This window comes from Hermetia illucens, chromosome 6, assembly GCF_905115235.1.
Source record: "Hermetia illucens chromosome 6, iHerIll2.2.curated.20191125, whole genome shotgun sequence".
In the NCBI taxonomy this organism is placed as follows: domain Eukaryota; kingdom Metazoa; phylum Arthropoda; class Insecta; order Diptera; family Stratiomyidae; genus Hermetia; species Hermetia illucens.
Genome location: NC_051854.1, coordinates 27,933,803 through 27,956,292, shown reverse-complemented (window position 1 = coordinate 27,956,292; position 22,490 = coordinate 27,933,803). Strand labels below are relative to the sequence as shown.

Below are 22,490 nucleotides of genomic sequence, written 5' to 3'. Positions count from 1 at the left end.
ACCTATAATGGTGTAAAAGTCACGTGCTGTACTGGGGTAAAATCTCAGATTTTGAGGACCAAAGCGGAGTCCGCCAGGGTTGCATCTTATCATCGATATTATTTCTTTTTGTTATCGGTGACATTCTTCACGCTTTCTTGTCCGGAGGAAATGGAGGAGTTCAGTGGACGATGACATCTTTCCTCAAACACCTCGACTACGTTGATGATATCTGTTTGCACTCTCACCGGGTCATGTGTCTTGACTATATGGCTCTGGATTTGGAAAGAGAGGCAAGTAGAGTTGGACTGAAGGTTCAATCTCATCGCACTCAGCCTATCTATATTAATGAACAGAGCAGCAAAGGCGTCGATCAATTTGTATATCTAGGAAGTGTGGTTTCTCCCGATAACTGGATGATATCCGACGCAATAACAGCACTAGATCCCCTTTCGTTGCCTTGTCTAAAATATGGAAAGTTATCGCAACAACAAGATCAAATTGAGATTGTTCTTTGCTAGTGTTCTCTTTGTGTTGCTTTATGGGAGTAGCACATGGAAAGTGAACCCCAAAAGCTCCAAGTCTTCGTTAAACAGCAAGCGGGAATTCTTGGGAGATTCGATACCGCCGTCGAGGAGCATTTTCAAATTTCATAACCCAATTATAAACCATTGACTAAAGCAAAAGGAAAAGGTCGTAACCGAAAAATTAATCCGTCTCCAAGGATTTCAGATTTGCAGGTTGCTAATCCACAAATCTTCATCCCTTTTAGTCATCTTTTACCATAGCCAGAGAATATCTGCTGAATGCTAAATCCTCAGGCTACAGAGGAATCATTACTCTTACGTGCCACAGACCTGCCGGTTTAATAGTTCCGGGCAAAACACCGGATTTAGTAATAAAATTTTAAACAACTGTAACTTTAGTAAAAATAAACACAAGCAGAATCGGGACACTTTTCCCATCGAGATATAAAGTCACTTATGCCAGTTTCGTAGAAGTCCGACTCTCTAATGTGAAGAACCTCCTCAATTTTCATAGCTGCTTCATTAATAAATTATTTTTCTACCAATGATTACCGATGAATTTACAATTCCCCTTGCCTTACATCGAGTTGAGCACACACGAAAAAAACAGTAGAAAATATCTCCAGCTGCAGACCGCCAAACAGTCATCAGTATCTTCTATGGGTTGAGGATTGGTTTGACATACGTTGTGTTGATTTATGACGATTCTACAATACCCTTTTTTCATCACATATCACTTCAAGCCGTTGGGGAGCGCCGTACTCGAAGAGCACGATCAGATCCGAGTTTGCAAAGGATTCATCTGAAGTGGCTTTTGCCATGAACCTACACCGGAGGTTATCCGGTATTATAGAGGTGAATTCCCGGAGGATGTATTCTCGACCCAGTTATTTGTGTTTGGCCCCTTGTAGGAGTTTCATGGTGGTTGTCGTTGCTCCAATATCGCAGGCAGGGCTACTTGCTCCTCAATGCGTTGAGTTGGGATTTACAACCCGGTGGCCGTATCATTTAATTGCGACTGAAGTTTGTGTGTATGTAATGAGGGAGAGGCAAAGGTTCTGAGCATTCATACCCTGATAGCGCATTATAACTGACTCCCCCCTATAAAAGAATATCTCGGATTCGTTTAAGTATCGCAGAATTTTCGTTGATTTATGTGATGTTACCCGCTGCAGCTAGAGCATACCAACACCAAAAATCTGATGCATCTAAAGGCGGGGCACTCACATAGAAAACGTTACGTGTATCTCGCTTTCGCATTACAGGGTGGACACATACAATCTTGGAAAATTCCTATTTTCAACATATGCACACCTAGTGAAATATGACCACTGAGAATGCAGACAGTACTTATGCAAGTCTTCTTGCTTTTCGACAGGATAAATTTTGCACTATGTATATTTGGTTTTGACAGGAAAAGGTAAGTGCGTCTAGCAGCATTAAGGTTCTGCCACCTGCCATTATGAGTAGCTTGTTCCCATTTTTCTATAGCACCATTAGCCATTGCTATTCACATTCCAATTGCTGGTTCGGGTCTGAGTATGCGGAAATAGAACCCAGTTTTGCTAAGGCACCCGAAAAGTGATCATTTCTTTCTCGGACCCATTCTCAAGAACTACCCAACCGGAAAATCGGGATCAAGACGTTTCCACTAAATGGTGGCTAGGCTCAAAAATGTCCTCCATACGAATATTTGTTCCAATAAAGTTAATAATAATATACTACTATAATTGTTGGTAATTGAAAGCAAAACCTCCCATAAGTTCACTCTAGAATCACTAAATGTTGCAGCAATGTAAGCTATAATACAGAACATGATTCTCCCAACCTTGGTAGAAATCGCACTATTACTAGCAAAGTTAAAATAGATCAAAGTTGCCGCTTCTGTCCAAACTCAAGATTTTGAATGTCAGTGTCACGCAAAAGTGGATATTCTCACATAATATATGCGTATATTACGTGCTAGGTACTAATGGGGCAAAAGTCCACTTAAATATTGTTATAAAGAAATATACAAAACCTTTCATATCTGAAGCGTCCAGTTTCCGCTTTCCTGACTTGTTTCCGCATGGATCTAATCGAATTAGTTTATAAGCTGCTTTCGTTGCAGAGCTCTGAATAAATAAATCTAAAGGCTGCAAGCTGAGTAATGCAAACACACAGTTCTTTGCAATGAGGCGAGCTTATAGCGAAAACTCTTTTGTTTCACCGCAAGCCCACACTATGGATGCATACGCGAACATCGGTTTAATGATAGAAACATATTTTCACAGTACTACCTGAGACCTAATTCCCCATGTCGAGGTAAAAATCTGCCTATACAGCCAATAAGTTGTGAAAGCTTGTTTCATCTTTACCTCTACATGTTTGCAGCAAAGAAGCTTCTTGTTTAAAACAATTTTCCGATATTTTACTTCTTCGGCGAGTTAAAGAGTTATACCCCTCATCTCTGATAGTTTCAGTTTCTTCCTTTTTGTAAATAATATCATCCAAACAAAAGAATTCACTGATGGCCATGCCTGAGGTATCAACTGTCTTTCTACACACCGTTCCGAGATCGCGATCAACAGCTAGCACATCCACGTCATTCGCATAAGCTTGGGCATCCATTGGCATTTCAGATAGTAGTGAGTTGATCCATCATACTACACCGAAGCGGCACACTTCATTGGGACACCTTCCGTTGCTTTTATTGTTAGGTAGCGATCACCAACACCTTCAGCACGCAGCAATCTCTGCGTTAGCATAGCACCACTAAATTAACATTATGCGTTAGCATAGATCCACTTAATTAAAGTTGTTGAAACGGCGTAAAGTTAAATGCTCCTTCAATGCCGCATACTCGCCTCTCAGAGATATCTCGTCTTTCTTTTAAACCAAAGAAAGAAGAGCAGACCCGCAGGACTTTTCACGCTAATAAGCATGTTGGTTTATGGGTGGTGGGTGCGACCTTAGCGCATTCTTGCCAATATGTCGCTCAACCAGTCTCTCTAGACATTTCAGCACAAATTATGTGAAGTTGATTTGTCGGTGGTAAAGGGTAGTATAGATCCCAGAGCGAAACGTGGATTGGTACCCACGATGGAGCATACAACTGGGAAACGCCTGCTGAACCAACACCAACAGCTCTACTACCAAATCCTATCTCCACCTCCACGTGGTCACCGTTGGGAGCTCTTTCTTAACGAAAAGCTGCAGACGGAGAAGGATGAATGCGAGTCTCCCGGGCCTAAAAACGGGACAAATTGTACCAAGTACTCCTCCAGGCTGGGGGTTGAGTAGGGCTGACAACCCTACACGGAAAACAACTTGTTACGAAGCCACAATAGGAGTCTCGGACTGGACAGATTACACAACGACGAACCCGGCAATGACAAAGAATAACGATTTGCGCATTTTCTCATGGAGCTAACCGATACCCTGTCCCAATATAGGGCTGTTACAGCGTTACAGGAGGGACAGAGACCGGCTTCCTGGAGAAGAGTCGCTACACCATATATTATAGCGGCCATCCAGTAAATCATGTGCTCCGAGTAGGTTTCTTAGTTAGCCAAAAAATGAAACTTGCTGTTATCAGCTTTGAAAACATAAGCGAACGGCTATGCACTTTACGCTTGCGAGGCAAATTTAGAAATATTATGTCATTAACGATCACCCCCCTACAAAGGAGACTGCAGACTCGGAGAAGGATACTTTCTACGAGGCATTAGAACGAACCCTCGAAGCCTGTCCCAGAGATGATATCAGAATCATACTTGGGGATTTTAACAGCCAAGTAGGGCCGAAGGCCCTATTCAGGCGATACGTTGGCTCCCATAGCTTACATCAAAATACAAATGATAACGGACTGCGGATTATTTAATTAGCAGTGTCACACGAAATGGTTGTTGGTAGTACCTGGTTTGCGCGGAAAGCGGTCTGCAAACATACGTGGCCCTCTTCAGACGGAACCACTTTCAACCAAATTGAACACATATTGATCGAATCATTATCTCGTTGGCATGGTGTTCCCAGCTCGAATAACAGCACCACCCAGAATCCGCTGTGACAATCAGGTGAGAGTTAACACTGAAGCCACAATACAGCCCTCCGCAACACCTATAAGAGGGAAATGGACGCCGCAATAACCACAGCGAGCGAAAAAGCGACTTCACGGACGGAAAAAGGAAGCCTAGGAGAACCAACAGTTCTTTGAACTCGAAAAGTACAGGGAGCAACCGGATCAGGCGCAGAAGTTTTACCAACAAGTCAGCAGAATGAAGCCTTACACAGCTCGATGTTCATACTGCCAAGACAAAGAGGCAAAGAGAATTCTGATTTTCGACAGAATGGGCATATGGAGCAATGGATTGAGTATTTTGATGAACTACTTAACAACCAGAACATCGGCGAGTTGGAAACTCCGCCAGCTGAAGACGACGGAAAAATACTGCGACCACCAAGTATAAAAGAAACAGTCCATGCAATTCATTGACTTTAAAATCATAAGTCGAAAGGAGCCGACCGAAGTACAGCCGAATTGGTTAAATATGAAGCCGGCCAATTACAGCAAGTGGTTCATCAACTGGTGTTCAAAGTGTGGGACAGCGTCTAACGACTGGCAAAGAGGCATTATCTGTCTCATACATAAAAGGGGAAATATCACGCAATGCAGCAATTATAGAGGTATCACGTTGCTGAGTACCATCTATAAGATATTCTCCGCCATCTTGCTGGGCCGGATAGCCCCATATGCTCAGAACACCATTGGCCCATCCCAAAGAGGCTTCACTCCAGGCAAATCGGCAACAGATCAGATTTTCTCTGTGCGGTAAGCGATGGAAAAACTGTTGGAATATAGACATCAGTCGCACCATCTTTTCATCGACTTTAAAGCCGCCTATGATAGCATAGTCAGGGTAAAACTCTAAACGGCCATGAGAGAATTCGGTATCCCGACGAAATTGATAAGACTGACAAGACTGGTCCAGACCAATGTTCGAGGTTTGATAAAAGCAGCAGGATCCTGTCAAGACCATTCGACATTAACAACAGTCTACGACATGGGGATGCCCTATCATGCGTCCTCTTTAATCTGGCCCTGGAGAAAGTGATTCGTGACGCTGAGGTAAATGCAAGGGGTAAGATCCTCTTTAAGTCCACCCAACTACTGGCCTATGCGGACGATATTCACAGCATGGGAAGAACGACCCGAGACGTACAAACAGCCTTCATCCAGATCGAGCAGGCGGCGCGAGATCTTGGGCTGCACATCAATGAAGGCAAGAAAAATTATATGGTGGCAACGTCAGCACCAAAAACCAACCAACCAACAACAGCAAACCGCACTGGTCAAACGGGAAGAATAAAAATAGAAGACTACAACTAGGGTTGAAAATCACAACTGATAGCAGTTACTATGATGAAATCTGCGCACGGTTGTTGGCAACCAACAGAGCCTATTTCAGCTTACAAAAACTGTTCCGCTCGAAACGTCTCACCATAGGGTCAAAACTATTACTGTACAAGAAAATGATCTTGCAAGTCCTCATGTATTCTTCTGAGACTTGGGTGCTTAGCAAGAAAAATTGCGAACTCTTGGCCGCGTTCGAGAGAAGAATCTTCAGAAGAATTTTTGGCCCCCTACATGAGGATGGACAATTCCGTAGCCTACATAACGACGAAATCTATAAGCGATACTACGACCGTCAAGTTGTGGATAAAATCCGGCTCAATAGGATACGGTGGGCGGATCCGTATGGATGAGGATGATGCAGCCCGGAAAGTCTATAAGGGCAATATCTATGGTAGAAGAAGAAAACGAGGCAGACCCTGCCTAAGATGGAGCGATGGGGTAGGCTTTCAGGGATATCGAATTGGTGGACCTCGGCACAAAACCGGGATGTCTGGAGTTCCTTATTAAGGCAGGCCTAAACCGGATATCGGTTGTTGCGCCGTTCATGATGATGATCTGCCGGAAGGGGTGTCATGGTAACGGCAATTTTTTTCGACCGCACTTAGCTCGTCGTCGCTGCTGGTGATCGTGGTCGAAGTGTCAATTTGACCGTACTCTTGTCAGTGGAAAAAAGTGTTAAATGAAAATCCAAGGAGGGAAGAATCCATAGGAAGGGATTATAATTTCAGGGAATCTCAACCGGAAACTTCCTGCCGCAATTAATTGAGATCGCTAACATGGCAGTTGAATACTCACAATGCGTTCAGACCCGTCCCAGCATGAAACCCTCGAAAGTAAATGGAACGGCATTCATCGCGATCGTGGTCTTTGCGGGCCTAATGGCACGGCTGCAGTCATACAGACTATAATAACTCTTCCTTCCTTTTCCTTTATCAAATGGGCTTGGGACAGTTTATGACGGAGTTTTAATGCGAATAAGAGCCAAAAAATTCATCACTTTTGAAAAAACACCCCCAGTTTTATATACAATATTCCGCACAACTGCTAACTCAAAACAGCCTAAGTCTAAAGACAGGAAAAGGGGATTAAGATTTATGAGGATCTTCTTAACGCGATTTTCGATTTACGCGTATTCCTCAGGAGCTTGCGTTAATCTAAAAGTAATTTTTATCTAATTCTTAACATCAGGGAATTTCGGGCCTGAATAGAATCACCCCTTTTTCCTCCTATCTCATCAGGCTTCATAGTGGAATCTAATGGAATCGCATCGTAGATCTCGTAGATCTAAATTTTCATTTAGAATAATTCACCTACGGAACAATTGATCTGAATTTCACCCAATTTCTTCGGCATAAAAAATGGCTTGCAGAAAAGGGGGATATGTTAGCTAAGTCGTTATAAACATTTAATCAATATATATATCCGATTTAATAATAATAATAATAATAACCGTTAGAGCAACTATCCATATTGGATCAGGGCTTTGTAGTGTATTAGAGCACTTCATTCATAACGGTACACTAGAGTACACTGTAGGGGGCAATGCGGTCAGTATTGCGGTCGCCTGAGATTACTACCCGGGTCACGATAACAAATCCCTCTGCCGCCAGTGAGATTTGAACCGCGACAGCCAGCGCTCTAATCACTTGAGCCATCCCGACACTTCTAATTTACTTACCCAAATTAATCAATGGCCTGATATACTCTGGTTTGTCAAACAAGCAAACAGTATGTAGGCAGGTCTCCTTGCGTTCATTCTGGTACTGTAACACTTCATTCAATTGAAATTTATCAATCAATTTGAACAATTTGTTCATGATTTCCCGATCATCAGTCCTGATCGCCGTCTGGATCACGCTGTAAAAAGAAATGACATTGAAAGCCTGATTCTACTTGAATATCAAAACTACATACTCGCATTCATTATTATTGGCTTCGTCAAAAATATCCAAAATCTTTTGTTTAGCCAATTCCACATTCTTTTCACCAAACTCACGGCAAATTTTAAATATCTGACAAATATAAGGAGAAGGTGCCAATTTCCTTTGTGCACGGACCGATGCACGACTGGAAATCACTGATGGTCTCTGTTGTACAGGTTTTACACTTAGCACTGGCTTAGAAGCAGTTCCATCTATGTCTAGGAAATCATCCATTAGGATCTCATCATTGAATGCCGCCAATTCTTGAAGAGTAGGTAAAACATAAGTTCAGCTCTGTACAAACGATTATTTGATTCTTACCTCCTGAGTCATAGTCGGTTCGCACTTGATTAAGAAATTCATCCAGAATTCCCTGTGTGTTGTATTCAGTACTAATTGTCTGTGGATGATTGAAATTAGCAACCATCGTCTTGGGTGATGAGTTATACGTTGAGGAACTCAGTCGGGCACGTTTTCGGGAAGTTGCCTTGTATTTGAATGACAACGGTTCACTGCGATCATTGTCACTGGGACGAACTAATTGGATAAAGACCTGTTTCTGCAAAATTATCACATGCATAAGTACCATTTAGAATTTGTTTAATGCACAAATAAATCAACATCTAAAAATAAGTCAATCGTAATTAATAATCCTGTCAAGCCAGTGGCGTCAGAATTAAACTTTTAAATATAGGATATGTTGAACCTTGTAGAACTAGTCGTAAGGAAGCTCTTTCCAATCGTTATTCAACCAGGGGCATCCGAACGAGTGTTCATCTGGACTTGCAACAATCAACATTAGTATCGGAATATCGAAGTGCATTATCATCAGCAGCTACATCCAAGTGCAACAAGTCGAGCTAATCGCGGAAGCATTGCTAAAAAAGCAGTTGAAAAAATACAGAGCCTGCATCAACAAATTACCAAGGAAGGGGTCTAAAGAAGGAAGGAAGAGGTCTAAAGAAGGAAATCCGTCGCACAACTACGTCACGGAGAAGAAAAAACATGGAGAAAATCCGCAAACGAGCAAAGGATAAGATTAGAAGAGATGACGAGAGATGCAGTAGAACGACAGCGCCGCTCTGAGTAGCTTGCAAGACAACTACTCGTGATTAAAAAGTAAATTGCGTTTATCGGAAATTTGGAGTACATTTGCGTTCATCACAAAACAAAGATAATGAGTGACTATTGGCAGGTTATAATAACCGCATTAAGAACCTTCAAGACTGAATATTTCGATGAGAAAAAGTACGTGGCGACTACCTCAGATGGTTACGATTTAAGAACCGGACCAAACCGAATACCGAACTAATGCAGAACAATGACAATTTCTCGTGCGCGGAGAAACTGCATTTTCTTAAATCGAAATTCATTCGATGACTGATGCTGAAAGTATGAACACCAGAGTCGAATTTCCTTGCGGAAGTTGTTTAGATAAATTCTTGCTAAATTGAAATTTAAGTTACAAAGAATAGTTTTAGAAGTTACTTATAAGGACAAAGAAAAATCACAAAGTGTCAGCGATAGTGAGCGGAAAAAACAGCCCTGGGAGGTATCCCCGGTAAATGTGCTAATTAGGGAAAAATTGGAAATGCCCAAAATGGAAAAAAGTGCCATACGGTCGCACAATCGTTTCTCACTACTGCCTGATGAGGTTATTGATCGTGCCGTGGACAAAAAAGAAGAGCTGCTCATGAAAATTAAGGTGCCCCCTGTAACATTCACTGAGTTACAAAGAGAGACGATAAAAGCGTTATTTATTGAATTTAAAATTGAACATCAAGAGACGGCCAGAGACTTGCGCTTGAAGATATATCTGATTACAAGGTATTATATTACACATCGTCCAAAAATGTTAAACTTTTTACTTATCAACGATCCGAAGGCGATGAAGGCGGAGCTCAACATCGCTTGTTTAGATGTTAAAAAAATTAATGGAGATGACATGGCCGTCATGCACATATTCGTCGAATGAAACTATTACCCCAATAAAAGGCTTAGCCCTATCTAATACAGAAGTTGCCAAATGTATGGCTGACCTTACACGATCAGTCTGACTGGCAAAATTATGGCAAACTGATCGTCTAGTGTATTTTTATGACAATCACTTATGGACTGATGAAAATTGAAATTTTTAGATAAAATCTGTCAGACTGGCTGGACTGATGATAAGTTGAGGGTAGTGCAGTTGTCATTGTGTTGTTAATCAAGACATGACTTCTGAATGGTTCGGATCTTTAAATACATGCAACAAAAGTGTTTTTATCGTCTTCTTTGGACAGCCCATCAGTCATTCCATCATCCCATTTTTGATGGATTGACTTATAGCAGACTGATGAAATACTGATCGTGTAACATCAGTCTATGGGCATGGTTCCTCCCATTGCCATCTCGCCATGAAATGCATGATTTCTAGTGAGGAATACCATTGCACTCAGTCTGAAGTCCACGATAACACCAGCAACGCTACACTCATTCAAACAATTTGGATTCTAATGCCGACCTCTTTTGCTGCTGGTGGACTTGCAAAAGAGGTCCCTTATAGATCCCACGACCAACCTTAATTCGTCGGGCCAAATGGCATCTCACCCAGACAATAATCTTTCCGTTCTTTTAGAAGACATTATCGACTCTCTCTCTCCAAAAGTTCAGCCAGATTACTACCAAGTGTAGTCTCTCAAAACCAGCGAAGCACAATGTGCAGCACCACATTAACACTACTTGTTCCCCGATCTTCTCGAAGATGCGTCCTCTACCACCCCAGAAACTGGCTATTGCGCGGAAAGAATTTGAACAACTTGTTTAACAGTGTATTTGCACGCCCTCAAACAGCTGTTGGTCTTCCCCACTGCATATGATTCCTAATCCAAACGGCGAATAGCACCCCTGTGGGGATTACAGAAGGCTAAATGCCCAGACTGTTTCTGACCGATATCCAATTCCCCTCATCCACGACTTTGCGCATCACCTCGCGAATTGCCGCATCTTTCCGACCTTGGACTTAGCCAAGGCTTATCATCAAATCCCTGTAGCTCCAGAAGACATACCAAAGACGACAATATGTACACCCTTTGGACTCTTTGAGTTCACCCGGATGACTTTCGGATTGTGCAATGCGGCACAAACCTTTCAAAGGTTCATTCACTCAGTCCTGCGAAACCTAGATTTCTGTTTCGTATACTTGGATGATGTTTTGGTCGCTTCTTCCACTGAGTCTGAGCACTTAGCCCATCTCGAATGCATTTTTCAACGTCTCCTTGAGGCCGGCTTAGTCCTAAACGTTGAAAAGGTCAAATTCCTTCAAAAACAGGTGAGATTCCTCGACCACTCCATTTCCCCTGACGGAATACAGCCCGACCCAGACAAGGTGCAAGCGATCTCAAGCTTCCCGCGTCCGAAGACAGTGAAGGAGTTGAGGAGGTAATTGGGCATGCTACTTCTACCGTCGTTTCCTGCCCAAGGCCGCCCAACACCAGTCCGTTTTGAACGCGTACTTCTCCGGCCCCAAAACTAAGGACACACGAGAGATCGTGTGGTCTGAAGAGGCTGCCCGCGCGTTTGACATAAATCCCGTCAACAACTGGCCGACGCTACACTCTTGGTATTTCCTCAGCAAGTGGCGCCCCTAGCCGTTTTTGTTGATGCCTCTGACATCGCAGTACGCGCTGCTCTTCAACAAAAGGTGAATCAAGTCTGGCAGCCGTTGAGCTTCTTCTCTAAGCAGTTGAACGCCGCTCAACAGAACTACAGCACCTACGATCCCGAAGTGCTCGCAGCGTACTTGAGCATCAAATACTTCCGCTTCTCCCTAGAAGGCAGGCCGTTCACAGTGTTCACGGAACATAAGCCTTTCACGTATGCTTTGAAACAAAAGCCCGACAAAGTGTCCTCTCCTGACACCTGAGCTTTATAAGCCAGTTTACGTCAGATATCCAGCACGTGTCCGGCAAGGACAACATAGTTGCTGACGCTTTGTCTCGTGTCTCCGGGGTTAACATCCCCGCCTCACTCGAATTCTCGGCTATTGCCAAGGCGAAGGAGGATGACGCAGTACTTCAGAGCCTTAAATCCAACCCCAAATACAAATTTCGGGAGTTGCTCATCTTCGGCTCGAACCTCTTTCTCTGCTGCGAAGACTCGGAAAAGGGACCTCGGCCATACATTCCGGCCACCTTTCGCAAGGAAGTGTTCCACGCGGTTCACGACTTAGCGCATCCAGGCATCAACAAATCGGTTAGTCACCGAGAAATACTTCTGGCCCTCCATGAACAAGGATGTCAATTCCTGGGCTAGAGAGCGCATCGCATGCCGGAAGTGTAAAGTCTCCAGGCATGTAAGGAAAAAAGTGGGCTCATTCCCCCGCACTACCAAGCGATTTCACACCATACACGTCGACATAGTAGGACCTTTGCGAGACTCGCACGGTTACAAGTATTGCCTCACAATCATCGACAGGTTTACGCGGTGGCGTGAGGCAATACCTCTGAAAGAAATTACGGCGCAATCTTGCGCCGAAGCTCTCTGTCGAGAGTCCCTGCAGTGGTCATCACTGACCAGGAAATGCAATTCGAGTCCACCCTTTTCTCGGAGTTAGGCAAACTCCTGGGGTTTACACGCCAGCGGACTACTGCATACCACCCGCAATCCAATGGGATGCTAGAACGTTGGTACCGGACCCTGAAAGGCGCCATTATGGCACGCGACGATCCGTCCTGGACTCAAGTCTTGCCTCTCGTCCTACTCGGTCTACGTACAACCCGCCGAGAGGAATTTGCTGCCAGCCCCGCGGAGCTGGTATACGGGGAGAATCCAAGACTCCCAAGTGATCCGATCTTCGACAAGAGATCGGGTCTCACAGAGTCGGGATTGGTGCGTCTGCTGAGGGACAATCTCCTCTCGGGTTCGGTCGCTGAAACCCCCTAGGTTTCATCTGGGGGCGGAGTGATGTGGCGCGGCAGGATTCGCGGCATTCGAAATTTACTCACCATCTCAGCAGTACAGAATAAGTTTGTGCAAGTTCAAAAGGAAATCTAGTGTTCCTAAAATACATCACACAGATTCCAAGGGGAAACGGATTCTCGAAATGGCAGCAACAACAGGACTTGTAGTTTTAAACACCGGATCCAGTCTAACGTGTCAGAACATTAGGCTGGATCCGGCCCAGATTGAAAGGGAACCGTTCCCGGCGAAACCTTCGCGTCAGAATCACTGGTATCGCTGATGGACGGGTCGCGAGTTTTGGAAGACTTCTCGCCAAACGACCATCAATACATTGCCGTCGAAGTGGTTGACACAAACTCTCGGTGTGGGCCATCCCGATGTTCTTCTGATTCTGTGCGTGGAACGTCGAGAAGATGAACACCGGGAGGTTTGTTGAAACTCTTGTAGCTATGTGGGGCCGCGTTGGAGGGCATTTCTAGGGGTGGTAGCACTGCAGCTGACATTGTTGTAAATTCATGTCGTAAATTATGAACCTGAACCTGATAATGGTCTGCGGAGAAGTGGTAAGCCTTCTATGTATCGGTGGACGGAAAGGAGTGTCACAAACTTCGCCGCTTGAAACAACGTTTAAGTGACCAGGAGGAGGCATGTACATAATGATACATATCAGCCAAAAGGAGCATCTGCAGCACAATAAACAGTAGCAAAGTTCGCTGCTGGGAGAACTTGGTCGTCGAGTTGAATGGGTACCCGTGGGGACTCGGTTACAAACTGGTAACCCGAAAAAGCAGAAACCCTGTTCACTTGGAGCAAGGCGCATCCCGTACGGGATGGTGACAGTAGACCTACTGCTCGGCGTATTCAATGCTTGCCTGAAAGAGGGCATTTTCCGTTCTCGTTGGAAGGTAGCGAGGCTTGCGCTGATCGGTAAGGGAAAAGGCGACCCTGAGTTGCCGTCTTATTCCTACGAAAGTTCGGCTTTAGAGCAGGGAGATCTACAATTGATATTGTCATGTAAGTCGTGGATGCCGTTCATCAAAAGGAGACAGGCGGTGCTTCTCGTAACGCTTGACGTCGGAAATACCTTTAATTTCGCAAGATGGAAAGACCTTCTAGGCACACTAGACAAAACTTTCCACGTAACTGAGCTATCTCTTACGAATATTGAGGGATTATCTGAGACGCTGAAGGGTGTGAGAAGAATGGAGTTCACATCGAAAGTAGCACAGGCATCAATCCTAGGGTCGGACCCCTGGAATGGATCCCATAATAGTCTGCTTAGACTCGACATGCCAGAAGAGTCGCGCCTAGTCGGTTATATAGATGATGTCATCGTGCTTTTTGCTGAAACCACTGTCGAACAAGTGGCAGATGCGACGAGTAAGCGGATTGATGACTGTTTATGGTTTCAAGCTTGCACTGGAAGAAACCGGAGTAGTTATCCTGACCAAAAAGAGAATTCCGACCCTGCGTCCCATATCAATGGGCGAGTCGATAATCGAGTCAAAACCAACGATGAAGTTCCTTGGACTGATTCTTGACTCAAAAATCTTAAAGATGAGCTGTTTCGAACAAATCAAATTAGCAGCGGACGAAGCTACAGAGAGAAAGGGAATTTCGTCCTTAAGGCTAATGGCAAATATTGGGGTTCTTGCGTTTAATAGGCAACGTCTCTTGATGAGTTCAACGCAGCCTGTTCTGTTCTACGCTCTGCACCGTAGAACAGAACAGGCTGCATATGGGCTGACGCTCTTGGCAAGGAGCTATATCGTAAGCGTCTTGCGCAAGTGCGGGCCGGGGAGCTTTACGAGTGTCGTTTGCATTCCGTACTGTCTCCGAACCGGCTGTGATGGTGATCGTAGGCGTGATCTCCGTTACCCTTCTTGCTAAGGAGTGTAAAACCATATACAAACGCAAGAGAGAAGAGCCAAGAGAGATGGTTGCTCATGAAGAACGGCAACGTATACTAGATGAGTGGCAATTCTCTTGGCAAAATGAGTCTAGAGGCAGATGGACTGTGCGGCTCATTGGCCACTTAGATGCGTTGGCGAATCGAAAGTAAGTGGGCATAGAGGTTTTCAGTCTTACCTACCTAATATTGAAAAGGCACAATCTCCTGATGGTGTTTTACAATGGACAATGGTGGACGACGCCCATCACACCTATTTTTCTTGGAATTCATTAACAGTTCTATTTAAACACCGGAGATCTTTCTCAACATTGTCGAGGAGATGCTGAGGAGCGCTGACAGTTAGAACCTTGTTGCGCAGTACGTTCGAGTCCTTCTCGTTGCAAAAGAGTTTGACCGGTGGAAGGGCCAGTTGACAGAGGGCTCCTTGAACCAACAGTTCCTTTCCTCCTCCCACCTCCCGATGGTAAAAGTAATTCCTTGATTTGAAGGAGTCGCAAGGCGGGAGAACGCGGGGATTAGTCCGAAGTAATGGAACAAACAGTTCCAGGCTATCGCTCTGACGATGGGGAGATGTTTAGTTGATAGACCACGGCGAACCGTTGCGGGAGTCCAACACTTTGTGCGGATATGCATTCACCTGCCCTAATAAAAAAAAATCAAATCCAGGAATTATACAACATAAACGAAATTTTATAAGAATGGTGTCAAACTGACTATTTGAAATGCTTGATCAAGACTTCGCTGACAAGGAAGAAGAACACATTATGGAGGTAAAAAATAATGACGAATTGGTAAAAATGCTCTAAGAAATTAAAGATCCCTATCATAACATAGTGCAGCAATTAAAAACCATTCAATCGCAGATAGAATCTATTGCTACATCAGACGACAGTTCCTAGCAGGAAATTATCATACGTCAAATATTCATCTCAGTCATTATATTGGTGACGTTGAGTTTGCTAACATTTTAAAACATTCAAAGGAGCATTCTACCTGACGTCAAACATAATCGCATTAACACGCTTCTGCTGATAACCTCCCAACTAGTGATCACGATTTAAGGCGTCACTATTAAATCCTGCGGTGGGTACATGGGCAATGCGCAAATAAATCAACGTCTAAAAATAACTCACTCGTTTCAACATTATATACATATGTTTAAGTTCCTAATAGAGCATAATATATGTACGTAAATATGATCAAAGCTTATCAACCGCGCGACAATTGTGTAAAAAAACCTTCGAGTAATCAATAAGAATTTATTCATATTTTACCACCTTTCAATGTCTTTTCATCTGAATTGTAATAGAAATGATTAAAATGCAACTTACATCTTGATCTAAGTATTTATCCTTGTACGGTGGCGTTTTAAGTACAATAGCATGTTGATGGTGCACATCAGCTTCCGAAAATACTCCCCATCCCTCCCAAACTTCTTCGTTATTATCGTCAATTTCGAAGAAACGAACTTTTATATTCTCTGTGAAGAAACCAATGATTCCACATTTACCTCTCACTTTACAATTGATCAAGGTTACACAGGAGATGAAACTGCCGGTGCCCAGGCAAACTTTGAATTTTTAACGGGCAAAAAAGAGACGACCCCTTGGGCGGGGCTTTTCAATTAAGGTCGCAGATGCTTCTGCATATTTTCATGTAGAAGTAGTGGTTTCCATTTGTGTGGTGATATGACTTTATTAACAAACATGCTTACATTTGCCATAGAAGGTCTCCAGCTAAAATGCCAATCAAATGTGGAAGGTGACGATGCGAATATCACACACTCGCCTGTTACCCGGGTACGTACACAAGAAGACAATCGATTGGTATCAAAACACGATGTAGACCTATAAGAAAAGCGCAGAACGCACTGCAACCTTGATTCGACTTCAAATCGGACAGTTCATTTTTTGTTCTGCTTCTACTCTTGAGTTCCACCTCCTGTGTATATTTTTTTGCAATAAATACTCACTTTCCTTGATTTTTTCAACAAACAAATATAAATCGTCACCGCCTGCTGCGCTGCTAACTATTGCACTTAAACGTGTAATTTTTAATTTTCCAGTTAAGACACTTTCTATGGATTGCGAGAAATAAATTAGCTCATACGGGCCTTTACTAAGGTTTCTACTTACTCATGTTGTTAATAGGTCGAGAGAAGACTGTTTCGCATAGTCTAGTTAATGTACCATCGCTATTCGCTGCAAATGCTTCGAACCCTAAGCGCACTTGATTAACATTTATATTTTTGGCCATACCCTCGGCATTTACTTTTATCTATAACGAAATATTCCTTGCGATTTCTTCCAACTAATTTACGGTACAATGGCGAACCTACCTGTTGTTCATCACTAGCTGATAAGTGTCCTCCACTTTCCATCAACTTGTCCTTTTTCATTTTAGAGTGAAGTTCGTTGGCCGCATATTTTTTTGGTGTATGCATAATACTCATATCCTGCAAGCTGTATCGAAATGTAGTTGTGTCAACTATTCTTTCTGAGCATTAAAATGAAAGAATTTATTCTTAGCGTGGACTTCAAAATAGGAGCAACCAATTCATGTGTGTTTGACTTTCATAATTAAGCTTTAATTTTCAAAAGATAGTTTCCTTTCAATAGCCCTGTTGGACGTTGGATATTACTAATTTGTCCATTTGGATTGTGAACAAAAGAACCACGTCGATGGACCCAACATCGTCAACATTAAGCTTTGTGTAATAACAGGAACATCAAAATAATGCAAATTATTGTGCGGCTGTACTCAGTATACCATTTCATTGTCACATTTCAGCAAGCTGTGGTCCTTAGACAAGCGTTAGTATAAGGAAAGAATATTGACTTTAGATCCAACCACCAAAGTTAGCGACCTCGTGTTAAGCCACCGATCAGGATTACAGAACAGAAATCTAATAAAAAAATGATCGACACAATTTCAGGTATCGCTTTAAAAGACATTTCAAATCCAGGGGCTTTGCATTACGATCACATTTACACGCTATCGCAAAATGTGTTTCAGCTCCTTCAACTCCTGCACCATGTGTTGAGAGGACGACCCCAATTGCCTTACTGAGAAAGTGGATCTCGGTAAATGTAGTCCCTCATGGGGTTACCGTGTGTGTGACCTATCCATTGCCAATTGCCACTTCTGATCAACCCATCAACGGATATCTGGCTAGTATGCCAATGCAATTTTTCGTTAGAAATTTAGGGGAGGGGGGACGAGTCTCTACAGTCTGAATAGCCATATAACACCCGGGTGGGGGCCATTTTAATAGTTTTCACTATTAATCTCTTGTCTTTACCTCACTGAGATGGAAACTTCCCTTAGAGGCAAGGAATAAAGAATTCACTCAAAGTATATCTTGCTTCAGAGTGAAATTATGCGGTGTTTCCAACGATTAATTAATTGAAATAATAAAAACTTGTTGTTTCTTTTTCATTGGTGTGGGTATTTATTCTTGCATTCTTCATCAGTGCAAACAAGTTTGCACTGATGAAGGGAACAAGTGGTTCCAGAAATATCGGTATTTGCAAGAATAAATACCCACACCAACGAAAAAGAAACAACAAGTTTTTATTATTTCAATATCCTGCTTGTCTTAAAAGGCTCAACCGCATCATAACCGTGCCTTGTGGACGAAATGACTAGCCACCGTAACATGTGGATACGGACACCAATACCCTCAAACGAAGTAAAGTTGCTGCGTCTAACAGTCTCTTTTTAGAGCTACTCATCGCTACGCTTGTAGTTTCCGCAAGACTGCAGAAAGTGCCGGAATCCTGTGTCAGACATACTGCCAGAAATCTGATCTGGAACCTTTTGACACAGAGTAGACTAGGTCTAATCTGTATAGGAACAAAACCACGTGGATTCAGGGAGCCTCACTTAGCCTGGCATCTCCCCTATCCATCTCCTTCTTTTTCGTCTTAAGAATGGCTTTGATGTAGCGTGCCACTTGGCTCCACGTGTCTTCGCTCTGCAGCATGGCCTCAATTATATTGTCCTTCCTTCCATCAAAAGGTGATGGCGATGGCGGATGCAATTCCCAGAGCCCCTCGTTTTTGTACTTGTGCTAGGCGCTTATGGAACATTTCTCTACTGAGTCAGGTCATATTTGGGAACAGTAAATGAGGACGAGACTGAACGGCGTTCATCAGCAAGTGACGCCTGTTGAATAAGGGACACCCGGCGTTGGACATCAGTTGGTAAATCGCAAACATTCTAGTCACAGCGTTGTCTGCGGTGTTGCAGATTTGCTCGAAGAAGCTCAACTTTGTGTCTATTATGATGCTGAGGTATTTCACCGGCCGGTTAGACAGCACTATGTTTTCACCAACCTCAATAGGGAGGACTGTGGGAACCCTCTCTCATCCAGCATGTGGCATCATTATTCAATTAAATTAAAGGCGTTATTAAATTAAATTAAAGGCGTTTCGTATGAAATATGCCGATTACCAATAATGGAAAGTAAAATAATGTACTCTGGGGACTGGCAAATTTGTACGAATCAGCCGGAAATACGAATTTCACTATAGTACGTACTCATCTCATGTGGCCATAAACAGCTGCATAATGCCACATGTACGCAACCACGTGGGCGCACACCGATGCACATCAGATACCCGGCACTAATACCAGACCTTATGCGCGGAATTTTTTCTCGCAATTAATTGTTGACAGTATTTACAAATGATGTGTCCAACATGCGAAACTTTTATTTTCTTTGAATAACTGTATCATATTCAATGTAAGTTACCTAATTTAATGCTTGTGTGGTATTGCCAAATCTCCCATCAGGCGCAACCCTCCGCGTGGATAAGGGATCGCTCGATGGATGTATAATGGGCATGCACATGCACGCATCACGGGATGTGCGAGCATGGGCATGTCTATAGGCAACCAGGGTAGGTGGGAAGTAAACACCCACTCGTGGATAAAAATTGGCTATGGGAAGGACACCCAGAAATCAAACCAAACATGAAGGACGAGAACGGTAGTGTTTTTACAGCTTCGTTCGTCGAGCTACCTGGTGGCCTATCGGAGCGGCAGTATGGGTTTCGTAAAGTGCGGTCCACGGTTGATGCCATTAAAACGACGGACCGAAGTAATATGTTGTGATAGCAGGTGTTCCCCACGGCTCCCTACTGGGGCCCCTGCTGTGGAACATAATATATGACGGAGTGCTCGGCCTTCTGGGGTTGGGGGTTGGGTAGGGCTGACAATCCTACACGGAAAATTAACATTACGAAGCCACAAAAGGAGCCTCGGACTGGATGGGTTTTATAATGACAAACCCGGCAACGAAGAAGTAATAACGATTTGCGATACCCTGTCCCAATATAGGGCTGATGTAACAACATTGCAGGAGATGCGTTGGACAGGGAGTGCTTTCGTGGAGAAAAGCTGCCACACCATATATTATGGCGGCCATCCAGTAAACCATGTGCTCGGAGTAGGTTTCTTAGTCAGACAAAAAATGAAGCCTGCTGTTATCGGCTTTGGAAACATAAACCAACGGCTACACAATCTGCGCTTGGAAAGCAAATTTAGCAACATAAGCCCCATTAACGTTCACACCCTTACAGATGAGACTGCAGAGTCGGAGAAGGAACCAACCCTCGAAGTCTGTCCCAGATATGATATCAAAATCATACTTGGGGAGCCAAGTAGGGACGGAGCTCGTATTCAGGCGATACGTTGGCTCCCATAGCTTACATCAAAATAAAAATGATAACGGACTGCGGATTATTCAATTAGCAGTGTCACATGAAATGGTTGTTGGAAGTACCTGGTTTGCGCGGAAAGCAGTCCACAAATAAACGTGGGCCTCTCCAGACGGGATCACTTTCAACCAAATTGACCACGTGCTGATCGAACGCGCCACCTCTCAGCCTTGGTGAATGTTAGAAGATATAGGGGGGCCAATAGACTGGGATCACTCTCTCGTTTGCATGGTGCTCATGGTAAAAACACCACACTGAATCCCCTCTGACAATCAGGTGAGAGTTAACACTGAAGCCATCCACAACACAGCCTTCAGCAACACCTATAAGAGGGAAATAGATGCCGTAATAGTCGCAGTCAACAGAGATCCTGGAGATGAAGTATCAACAAACGATCTTCACAATCACCTGAAGAACGTTATCATAAATACGGCCACAAACATACTTAGCCCCAGCCGCAAAAAGAGTTGGAACGACTGGTTTGACGATGAATGTAAGCTAGCTACGGAAGGGAAGAATGCTGCATACCGAGTAATGTTGCATTCTCAAAAAACGCGGGCACGCGCAGAGACTTATCACGAACTCCGGCGAGCGGAGAATCGACTTCACAGGCGGAAAAAGCCTAAGAGAACCAACAGGTCTGTGAACTCGAAAAGTACAGGGACCAAACGCACCAACCAACCGTTTTACCAACAAGTCAGCAGGATGAAGCCTTATACACCTCAATGCTCATTATGCCGAGACAAAGAGGGAAATCTGATTTCCGACAGAATGGGCATATTGGAGCGATTGGTTGAGTACTTTGATGAGCTACTGAACAACCAGAAGTTCGGCGATTTGGAGCCTGGATAACCCCCCCCCCCCCTGGATAACACTGGATGGAGCTCGGAAAGCGCAACAGACGCGTGATTTATTTTACTGGTGTAAACCAGAGCCCTTCTCACGAAGTAATACTTCACGGTGGTCCTGCGAGGATATGAGCGGAGAGAATCCCACACACTGCTGTAACCTGGCGCGGCAACGTCTTTTTAAGATTTCTACCTCTACCCATAAAAACGAAGAAAAAAACCTAATTTAGTGCGAAGTACATTATGTATAAAAGCAGCCATGTGAATAATGAATAAACTAAAATAGTGTCTATCAGAATTCTGTGCGTTTCTAGTCACCAGGTTCGAAGATATTCAAGCGAATCTAACCCGGGCCTCCTTAGTGAAACGAATCTTACAATTCGTATTCATATTAATAGAAAGTCAGTGTACGAATATATTCGCATTTACGAATACAAATATACCCAACACTGATATGTAGTATTTTTGCGTTGTTTCTTGAAATACATTCAAACGTTATTACCTTTCCGTACTGTGCTCTTCAAAATCTAAGAATTTATTGCTAGTTAAATTCCATGGTTTGTGGGAAATGAACTATAACATCGTTGGCAATCATGGGTAGGAAATTTTCAAAATTTCTTTAGAAAATGTATTCACATCGAATTTCACTACACAAAACAATATATATATATATATAAAACAATACTTACGTTGCTCTATATCCTTTTTCCTGTGAGACCTGTGATATGTGCGGACCATAATCGAGGTTGTTCTCTTTTTCTCTGACTAGATAATGACAATGTGGCGAATCGGAAGATACTTGAAATAAACTGTATCGGATGAAACCTTGTCCATTATACCCACGTAGCTCAACTGTTGGATAGGTTTTCGCTGACCCCTCCGTTTGGCATTCTATGAGAGAGCCATGCTTTTCATATTTATATCGGAATTTAAGTTTGTCGACAGGCTCTTTTATGATGGCCAATTCCACCCCATTTTCGATGACTTTGGATGCTAGAATTCAGAGAAAAATGTGCCATCATTTCTAAATGCTTATAAATATTTGATTACCATTCAGATCGAATGCACTATCTTGGTAACTGTCCATATTGATGGAGTGCGTGAAGCTCTCCTGGAATAATCGCTGGATCTATCTGTAAGAAGTCAAACAAGCCCACCACCAAATGTCGATGTCACGTAACGTCAGGGGAATCCCCCGCACTAATACCTCAAAAGCTTCTTTGCCGTAAAATATACTTCTACA

At 43.4% G+C, this 22,490-nt stretch overlaps 1 protein-coding gene across 4 annotated transcripts in view; it reads right to left on the bottom strand.

Annotated features, from left to right (window-relative positions):
• Positions 1 to 22,490, bottom strand: part of LOC119660238 (nuclear factor NF-kappa-B p110 subunit-like) — a 47,972-nt gene that overhangs the window by 12,161 nt on the left and 13,321 nt on the right. For all 4 annotated transcript variants that reach the window (XM_038068690.1, XM_038068688.1, XM_038068692.1 and 1 more), the window contains exons 3-11: positions 22,298 to 22,485; positions 21,937 to 22,240; positions 17,015 to 17,138; positions 16,812 to 16,953; positions 16,649 to 16,753; positions 16,008 to 16,156; positions 8,145 to 8,382; positions 7,816 to 8,086; positions 7,580 to 7,758 (exon numbers count right to left, since the gene is read on the bottom strand). In XM_038068690.1, the coding sequence (XP_037924618.1) occupies positions 7,580 to 7,758; positions 7,816 to 8,086; positions 8,145 to 8,382; positions 16,008 to 16,156; positions 16,649 to 16,753; positions 16,812 to 16,953; positions 17,015 to 17,138; positions 21,937 to 22,240; positions 22,298 to 22,334 (1,549 nt within the window). In that variant the 5' untranslated portion in view covers positions 22,335 to 22,485. The remainder of the gene's footprint in view (positions 1 to 7,579; positions 7,759 to 7,815; positions 8,087 to 8,144; positions 8,383 to 16,007; positions 16,157 to 16,648; positions 16,754 to 16,811; positions 16,954 to 17,014; positions 17,139 to 21,936; positions 22,241 to 22,297; positions 22,486 to 22,490) is intronic.